Source organism: Pempheris klunzingeri, chromosome 5 (assembly GCF_042242105.1).
Source record: "Pempheris klunzingeri isolate RE-2024b chromosome 5, fPemKlu1.hap1, whole genome shotgun sequence".
Classification (NCBI taxonomy): Eukaryota; Metazoa; Chordata; class Actinopteri; order Acropomatiformes; family Pempheridae; genus Pempheris; species Pempheris klunzingeri.
The window spans coordinates 7,203,066-7,213,125 of NC_092016.1; the positions used below are offsets into that span (position 1 = coordinate 7,203,066).

The 10,060-nt window shown below is 40.3% G+C and overlaps 1 protein-coding gene across 1 annotated transcript; it reads left to right on the forward strand.

The window, feature by feature from the left end:
- The first annotated feature begins 2,811 nt into the window (after positions 1 to 2,811).
- On the forward strand, positions 2,812 to 6,481 carry LOC139201200 (myoD family inhibitor domain-containing protein-like). Its single transcript, XM_070830462.1, has 3 exons — positions 2,812 to 2,872; positions 3,936 to 4,166; positions 5,985 to 6,481. The coding sequence occupies exons 1-3, from the start codon at positions 2,812 to 2,814 to the stop codon at positions 6,254 to 6,256; spliced, it is 564 nt and encodes a 187-aa protein (XP_070686563.1). The 3' UTR covers positions 6,257 to 6,481.
- Positions 6,482 to 10,060: the final 3,579 nt, after the last annotated feature.

The window sequence follows — 10,060 nt, forward strand, 5'->3', positions numbered from 1 at the left end:
AGCCTTCATTGAACATTCAGGGATGTGGACCATCTGCACTTCATGTCTCACCAGAACATTACACAATAACAAGAAACAATAAATACACATCAGACATGAAAAATTATTTTGTTTGTGGATGTCCACATGTCTGCAGCAGTCCACCCTTTTTCAAAGGAGCCCTTGCCAAGAAAAGAGCATTATGACAAACATTGAGGTAAATTAAAAAAGCAGCAACAATGAGAATGTAAATACTGTAATTAAACACAGAGTTGGATCTGATAGTTTGGCTGAGATGATTTCCTTTTCACCATGAACAAATCTTGTCCTTCCACGGAGACGATGCATCCCAACGGCCAAAGTAATGTAATGTTATAATGTTAGAATACGATGCAGAGATGAGTGTTTATTGTAATAGCGCAAAGGAATAACACGGGGTTAATGTGAATGCCGTGTTACTGCAGACAGAGAGAAAGATGTTTTGTTGTGATTGTTTCGTGTTGATGAAATATTTGAAAACATGTATAGTTTGTGCCGTGGCTTCTCTCTGTCGTCTTTGTACATAAATAAAATCTTGGAAGATGCACATCAGCCAGCTAAAATATGTTTTGTCAATGCTCCATTTTTTTTAAAAAAAGCAAGCAAAGTAACTATGTGCGTTTTCCTGTTTCCTCTGTGTTTCCACTGAAATAAAGATCCAATCCACTTTTATAACATCTATAGCGGCATTTATTGAGGATGATGTATACTTACGAATCTGTCTTTATAAAAATGTGTTAGTACGTAATTGTATGTCAATGTAAGTATCTGATTATAATGTAATATATATATGTAATATGTATACATGTAATGAATATGTTGTTTGTCAATTAATGTTGTTTATTTGATCATCATCAGACCTGTGATTAATGGCATTTAAATATGTGTTTTGATGTCAAACTACATTCAGGTCAAATTTAAATGTTATGTACTGTTAACAGTACAGGTGTGGACTAAACACCACACGCTCCACCAACCTGATCTAGTTACACCTATGAGAGAGTATGTTGGGTCTGGAATTTTACATGGAAAATAGAAATAATTAAAAAAAAGATTTTGGGGATAAATACTTTTGGTGTAGTGTCATGTTTATTCTTGTATAAGCAGCACAATAAATTACATATAAATATTATATGAGCTTTTTTTTTTGGCTTGACTGGCTGCCATTGACAATAATAATTAAAAACTGTGCTACAATCAACTAATTCAAAATCTACTCTTGGAGATTTTCAGTGCAATCTAAATCCTTAACATCGCTGCAAGGTGCACTTTTGAATGTTTATTTAGTGATGTGTGTTTTAATGTACTCTCTTATTATAGCTGAAGCAATAATTATGACCATTTTTGCCAAATATGGTTGTGTATTATCCTGGTGATGACTGAGAGAAGGTTTCAGTTCACCTCCCTGTCTTTCACATCATCATGTGAGATGCTAAAATAAAATTCATGGATAAACAGTAGCAACTGATGAACGCCATGAAGTGAAGCTGTTACTGTAGACTTCACAACCAAACACAGAACAAAGGCCTCGGATTTTTCAGCTCCTTTTATTTTGACTAATGTCAGTAATTGTCTTGGCTGATAACGAGTTAGCTTTAAGTTTGCTGTTTCCTCTCAGGGCTTCCTTTGATTCGCTGTCAGCCCATTAGATGACATTTCCTTCTGATTGCCTCTCCACACGGCGTTTACTGACTGAAAGTTAGCATGGTGCTCGACAACTTCAACAGCTTCACTTATGTGTTGCTTTGATGTGCCATATACTCACTGTGAGGCGGGCGAGTCAACATGTTTTTCCACGCAACACTTTTGACAGCACTTAGTCAACAGCCCCTGTGAAAGGGCTGGTCCCTGTTCATTTCCTCATCAACATGGAGTGATGATGCTGTCGCCCAGGCATCCTTCGTAAAACACTCATTTGTGGGAAAAACATATATCCACATTTAAAGATTTACATGGCCCTGATTGTAATTAATTACTTCTGGATTTTATTTTTTATTTCTGGAATTATTTGGGGGGGAGGGGGGTTGAAATAAGAACTATGTTGTGCTCTCAACTTCACTTGCTCTACTTTAAAACATTAGATTCATTCTATTCATTTTTGTGCATCAGCAAGATTTTATTGAAAAATGTACACCTAAATAAGGAGATAATGTATAATGATAGAAGTGATGTTTTCATTGTCGTTGTGTTACGATTTTATTGTTTGATATTTAGCTGTCATTTTCTTCCCATGTGGGATGGGCCAAATGTTTATAATGATACAAAAATAAAAAAGAACCATTAATTGGAACGTATGAATGACATGATTACAGAGCAAATTAGTAAATGCATGTATGTGCAGGCTGAATGCTGGATTCCATACAATTCTGAGTGGTTTATATGACTGTGTGTGCATAAGAGGGCGAGAGCGCTTGCATACATGCAGTATTCAGCTAACACACTTGTGGGGTATGTGTCTCCATTGTGTTAGGTGACTAAAAGCAGAACAGAGAAGCCAACCTGAAGTCACACAACCAGGCCTCCGCGCTCTCTGCTGCTCTGCGATGTACATGTTCAGTGCACCCACTCTGGCATCTGCTGGGAAGGGGAGTGTTATTAAGTCACCAAACAACAGCAACAAAACACCCACTCACACTGTACAGCTCACAGTCTCCTGAGCGGTGACTCAGGCCGGCACGTTGGGTGTTTCTGGAGGTTTCCTGGCCTCTTGGTGCCGACAGAAGCAGGAGGATGGACACGGTGAACGGTTGCACGGCGTGTAACAGAGGTCCCGAACAGTCATGAGTATTAGACATGTTACCAGGAGAACATCTACCTGTGGACGGGACGGAGGAACAGAGCAGCCCTTCTGAAGGCAAGTACTTGTGATCTCACCTGAAATAAACTGTAAAACAGTTTATTTCTGTTCATACATGCACACACTGCTGGTCTGGCCACTTGCTTTTAAGCTGATAAAGGGTCAATATGTTGTGCTGGTGGTCATTATCTGTAAAGTTTATGCCAACAAAGGTGAAAGGTTTCAGTATTTCCCTGGGAAAACTGGGTGGGGTGCTAAAAACCCTGAGACACAATGAAACATCAAGGGACATGAAAAGTTCCCTTTAAAACACCTTATTTAATCATGCAAGGGTTAGAAGCTCTTAAAGGCAGAATCACAATGCACATATGAAATGATGGTGATATAGAATGATTTTAACCTTATGTAAAAACAATAAATAAAAAGCACATTGTTCAGTGAAGAATCTGTCATACATTTTCAGCTAACATGACTTTCTTGTGTCTTAAGGCAGTGCGTCTTTAAAATCAGCGCAGGAAATCCTCTCAGCACGTGACCCTGTTAGCAGAGGAAATACCATCCCCACTGACCTCATCAGCAGTAAGTGAGACCTGCACACCAAACAATACAGTGACATCAAGTATTCAGCTCTGCACAGCTGGGAAGACAATGACTGAGAAATAAGCTACCAAACCCACAATAAAGGTTTCGACTTGGGGTCCCTCCATTAGACGGGGCCACAAAATTGGCTAATAATGTGGGATCTGCTTTAGTTTACTGTACTTTACTAGTGCAAGGTCCCTACTAAATCAAAATCAATCAAATTACTTTTGGGAAGCCTGGCCGTCTGGGGGCTGTGGGTAAATTATCTGCTTTGCATGGATGGTTATCCAGCCATGGTTCTACTTTTATATGCTCTAAATATACTGAAACATCTAAAGAAATTAGGCACAGAACAAGGATCTTACCCATACCAGTCTCCCCCTGTGCACTTTCTAATTCTAAATTCCAGATTGATTATAACTTGGATTTTCTTTGTGCTCACTCAGACATTTTTATCATTAAGGTTTTTTTCCATTCTACCCGTGTTCTGTGATGATCAAGTGAGACAATCATCATGGTATGTCTGGTTTTTGCCCAGCCCAGCCTCTCCCAGCAGAGGCGTCAGAGGAGGCAGCAGAGTTTAAGAAGCCACAGTGTGACCTCCAGAAGCCCACCTGCCCGCGATGTGGCCTCATAGTCCAAGATCACAGACTCCCCGATGTCTCACCGGCCCTGAGCCGACTGCAGGGCTCCAGTCTGTCGGTGCACAGCAGCAGGAGGAGCAGGAGCAGGAGCAGTGTGGCGGGCTCACACCAACCTACGGCTACTGGTAGGCACAATACAGTTCATCTACAACTGATATCACAATAAATCATGACACTTATCTTGATAATGATACTAAGTAAATAGTTTTTAATAAATTAGAATGAGATTTCTGTTCCTCACCTTGGTTTGATTATATGTGTTCGTCTGGATTATTTACAGTATGACAGTAAGAGCTTTGATTGGCTGAACATTGGTTAAATGTTACTGCTTGCTGATTTTGCCCCACTTGATACTTCCCATTAAACAGCTCACAGCAGCTGTGCACTGCCTTGAGGCCTTTTCTCCTGTTAAACAAAAACAGTATGAAAACACACATAAATGTCAAATTTGTCTGGCTTGTCCAAGGCTTGTCGAGTGAAGCATTTTCTCCACATATCAACAAGACGGGGTGGCGACAGGAACATTCCCGTTATACTCTACAAAAACAAACTAGGTCACAAATGTTTCATTTATGCGTTTTCTGAAGTATTTTCACACAGTATGTCCAGGTTTTACAAGACAAAAGCATAAGACTAAAGTTAGTACACTTTGCACTTTACTTTGTGATACAGTCGCTCCCCAGGCAAACATTTGAAAAGCTGGTTGCAGTGTCAGATGATAAAATTGCTTTTTTTTTTGAGGCAAATCCAACTGTCTCTGCCCGCTATAGCAGGCAGCCACGTAATGGTCACTGCAGTCTGTGGAAAGATTGAACTTTATGATTGGTTTTGCCCCATATTTTGTCTTTTGCGGCCTGACAACAGACATCAATAAAATCGTGAAAAATACCTTTGAAGATGCAGCTTTCTGCTGGATAACATTTCATTGGGGAGCATCCAGCACTGTGTCCCATGCAGCGGATAAGGAGTTCCAAAACTGGGCGATGGTTGTTGTATCCATTAAGACTATTTGTTTCCTGGAAGCTGAGACAAGAGTAAATTTAGGTTGATAACATTATCTGTAATTCAATAACAATAATGGTTTATCATCCAGAGTACGCTCAAATGATTTTTCTGTTATCACCAAAGACAAAGATCTTTTTACACAAATACAGCTCTAAAAAGTTTCCCTTGAAGACTTTCAAAGTGCAGCACTTTCCTCCAGTTTTATCAAAGCGTGCAGCGGGCCACTCCTTGTTTATCATTGTGTTCATGTTGTTACCTCTATGAAGTTATGCATTAAATCAATACAGTGGCCACACATAATGCCCGTTTTTTCATCTACACACATATATAGATATTAGCATAAGTTATGTGCGGGGGGTGTATAATTGGAGCGGCCACGCAGGAAGACGCTGAACCTCACTCCCCGGGGAATACTGCCATCTCCTTTTCATTTACTTCCTTGAGTAAACAGGATAAAACAGCTTGATTTGCATGAGCTCACTCACTATCTGGTCCTTGTGAGGATGAAAACTGTAGCTGAGTTATAATACAATGGTTGGGATCACGAGAGATGCACTGTAACACACCAGCGGGGTTAATGTATGCAATTTTATCTGCACCTAATTTGGGTAGCAGAGCAATTATCTTGTGACAGCTTCTTCCTAGTTGTTGTTCATCACTGGCGGCCTCTGTGGCCTTTTTTATTTTCCCCCGAGGACTGAATGAAGCTCTGTGATTAAGTAAACACAATCACACTTGATCACTGCGGCAGAGCAGCTTCTCTTTTAAGTTCTCGGCACAGCAAGCAAACATGCGAGAGATTAATTTAGGGTTAATGGAATTGTTAATCCCCGTTTCTTATGGTGTCTGACAGGCTTTTAGAACATACAACAGCTATTTTGTGACCTCAGATAGGATATTTGAGGCTAATTCACTTCTCTGTTTATTTTTTCCCACAGACTCCTGTTTCCGGCTGCTGCTGGCGTGCCTGTGGTGCCAGGGCTCCGTGCTGCTCCTGGGTCTGTTGGAGGCCTGCTCCTCCTGCCTCCACACCCTCTGCTCCTCTTGCTGCCACGCCTGTGCCCGCTGCTGTTCGGCCATCCAGGAGGCGCCCGTGGAGGAGCTCAACTGCCACGCCCACTGCCACTCGGTGCTCTTCGAGTCGTGCTGTGAGCCAACCGAGTGTCTCGAGTTTTGTCTGGAGTGCTGCGAGATCTGCCATCGCAGCTAGGAGGCAGCGGCACCACCAGACCTGAGGACCGATACATGTGACAGGACATTAAAACCGATGACATTTCTCATTGACATTCTTCTGACCTTCTCTGTAGCAAATGAAAGTTCACTGTGATCACTGCCTGGCAACCTCTGCAGGACTTCTGTGGTGTACAGATTAAACACACAAGATAAACATTTTTTTTTTTACTTTTGACAGATCCAGCCAAGCTGTTTCCCCACGTTTCCAGGCTTTAAGCTAAACTAAGCTAAACTAAGCTAAGCTAGAATAAGATAAAATAAGCTAAGATAAGCTAAACTAAGCTAAAATAGAATAAAATAAAATAAGCTAAGCTAAGCTAGAATAAGATAAAATAAACTAAACTAAGCTAAGCTAAGCTAAGCTAATCATTTCCCAGCCTCACACCTGAAGAAATGCATTTTTGTAAATTCGCATTATTACATGAGAAGGTCAATATCACTCTCATATCTGTCCACTAGCTATGAAGCTACAGCCAAAAGGCAATTAGCTTCCCTTAGCATTAAGGCTGGAAAACAGCCTACCACACTACCAGCAGCTCACTAATTAAACGTTATACCTCGTTGTTAAATTAGCACGAAAACCAAACCAACAAGTTGTTTTGCAGGGAGTCATTTGCTGGACTATTTTTTGGAATGGAGCGTTGACTTCCTGGAGTCTTGTTGTCACCGTGAAGTTAGCAGGCTAGCTGTCTCCCCCCATTTCCACTCTTAATTAATGCTAAGCTATGCTAAGCTAAGCTAGCTGCCTCCTGCAGCTCCTACTTAACACACAGGTATGAGTGTTGTGCCAATCTTCTTATCCTTAAGAAAGTAAATGTATTGTGTGTATTTCCCAGAATATCAAACTATTCCTTTACCATCTGTGCGTTCACGGCTCATTGCAGCCACGCTGACAAGAGGAAGGAACAGATGCATTATTTATCTCCTAGCTGATTTTTCTGTAAAATAGATTCAAGGACCCTTTAAAATATTAAAAGAAATTTGTCAAGGTCATTTGTTTTGCTTGTTAAATCTCTTTGGATAGACAGGGTGAATAAAATTGAAGCCAGCGTGGGACTCATTAATACTCTTGTGCTCTTGATCACATTGCTGCACAACCATTTGGTCATTTGGTTGATAAATAAGCGCAGAGACTTGCTGCACTGCAGCGAGCACAAAGCTACGGCGTTCAAGATCCCAGCTTTATTCCACAGACATGCCTTTTGTTTGTACATTAAGTCGCATTTATTGACTTTGACCCTGCAAGACCCTGAAAGAGAGGTGTGCGCCTCTTTGCTCAGTTTGTACGGCATCTCATGTTATAAGATTGCAGGTTTGACTTTTCCCTGTACGGCTCTTTGCAGCTGAAGAGCGGGGCGACAAAAAACTTGTCAGCTCTCTCTTGAATCCCTTTTCATATTTGTCATATAAAGCACTTAGAACATAAAAGGGTGCTTATTCTCACCAGATCTTGGAAGATCGAAGCCGGCTCCTTTAAAGTCCTTGCGAGAGATGACAGCAGAGAGGCAGAGTAAACAGCCAAAAATAAAACAAAGCGGGTAATAAAGACAGCGCTGTCAATCTGTCCGGGCCAGCCAAGAGGCTCATTTAAATCACGTTAGAGCAAGTAAATCGAATTTAAGTGCCTCTTTTGCCCACAACACATTGGGATTCTGCTAGTGACAAGAAACATGGATGACGTCTAATTTAGAGCATGGCGAGCAAACACCAACAAATAAACACTCAGGTTTGTTCCACTTGTCCCCCTCAATTTGTTATACCCTTTACACACAGCTGATATTGTCAGAGGAGATTCACAACCAGCATACAGTAGGTTGCAGCCACGCAGTCATACATTGTTTGCGGGGGAATGTATACATTTACCTTTGAGTTTTTTTATTTGCAATCACCTAAAATAAATACTTTTGATGACTTTTTTTTGACAATTAATTGATCCTTTTTCCAACTATTTTGTCAATAGATGTCATGTGATGATACATCGAATATCTCAACGTTTTGCTGGCACATGACATTGGTCTCCGGGATATTAACATGGCTTCTGACATTTGACATTTTATAGTGCAAACAACTACTTCATAAATGTAGACTACAGATTAATCAGTAATGTATGATAATAATTACAGCCGTGCCTCTGATATCTTTGTTTTCTTATGGTAAAATAATAATATAATAAAATATGAAGCATAGAAAAGCAAATATACGGAGAAGTGGTAATGAAAACTAAAGTTACAACTGTTGAAAACTAATTACACGATTATTTCTCGAATTCGAATAGTCAACTATTTGGGCTCATCTCTAACTAAGAAGTGAACAATCCTACTCTAGAGTAAAAGGCTAAACTTGTCCTTCCCTCTCCTCTCCGCACCTGTCAAACCACTCTGCATGAATCCTGATTGTATTACTAGTTATTTATCACATGAAACTCCAAAACTCTCTTGTAACAGCCGGTCCTCCAGTTCAACCTTTCTTTTAGCTTCAGAAAGAGACATTTTAGTGTCAGGTGCACTGCGTAAAACCAGAGCGCTCTTGGTCAAACCTCAATTGTTGACAACTTGTACTTTACTGTAAAATAAAAGAGTGGGGTAAAATGAAAATTTGGGCAAAAAAGAAAATTGGAGAAACCTGCTTTATGTGCCTGTAACTTGAGACCCTTCACGCTGGGGAATAAAAGTCACATAACATATAAAAGACTAGTTAATTAAACAAACACATAAAGAGACCTTTTAGTTCTTGGTCAACATTTTCAGAGAGCAGCATGCCTATTGATACGACTTAAACAAATGTTTGACTTTTCCTGTTATTTTGTGTTATATTTTCATGTGGGCGACCGTCAAAGTTTGAGAGAGGTACATTTGTATGATTGTAGCAAGATTTATAAATAAAACGTCCTGCTCAGTTGACAACCTCATCATGCGTCGGAGGCACGAGGTTGAAAACCGACTGTTTTTCTTAACAGTCGTCGGACTGGCAGACCGAGATAACAAGACCGGGCATCACAGATGGAGGATGACCCAGCGAGGAGCGGTTTGTTTTAAACCTGAGTTGCTTTTCAAAAACAACCCTTTCAACACTTTTTATTCAGAATCTGTCTATTTGTATTCTCGCCTGCCTCCAAAGCTTTATGACAATGGTTGTAACCTCCTCAATCAAAACAAGGTTTACGTGTAGTGTATGAAGTGGCGCTGATTGAAAAAAAAAAAAAAAAAAAGGGAAATAAAAACACCTAATAGTCAGTCTGTCAGATGTGCCCATCTGCTGTAAAGGAAACAAAAATAAATGTAACCAGATTTGAATATCTAACATTGAGGCTGACGCAGACAGGCTGGATCAAAGGGAAGAGAGACACAGCAGAGGGGGGCAATCATAAACACATTGTCTCATTTTAATAAGTGAGGGGAATGGTTTCTAAACCAGCGCGTCCCATCAAGTTTCATGTGTGTGTGGAGTGAGAGGAGGAGGAGGAGGGGGGGAGGTAAAGTGAAGTACATCAAAACATAGCTAATGAGGGTTGGGTTAAAAATGGCTGTGCATGAAATATTGATGCATTTTTTATCTTGAATATAAGATACCTGAAATCTAAAGCAAGTTCTGCGCACAATAACTGCAGAATAAGGAATGATTCAAGCACAAGAGAGGTCAGTACTAAATGTATATTTCTAAACAAGAAATCTGTCTGCAGCCCAACTAAGTTAAATAAACCAAACATGGCTCTGAATTGACACTTTTTGCTTGCTTACGCTGGTCATCACCTGTTTGTGACTAGTCTGTGTCTAAAAACAGG

What these genes read in the sequence shown, in the direction of transcription:
- LOC139201200 (XM_070830462.1), top strand. Translation starts at nt 2,812, where the DNA reads ATGTTACCAGGAGAACATCTACCTGTGGACGGGACGGAGGAACAGAGC. An exon ending in ACAGAGCAGCCCTTCTGAAG is followed by an intron (nt 2,873 to 3,935) that starts GCAAGTACTTGT and finishes GTTTTTGCCCAG; the next exon opens with CCCAGCCTCTCCCAGCAGAG. An exon ending in ACACCAACCTACGGCTACTG is followed by an intron (nt 4,167 to 5,984) that starts GTAGGCACAATA and finishes TTTTTCCCACAG; the next exon opens with ACTCCTGTTTCCGGCTGCTG.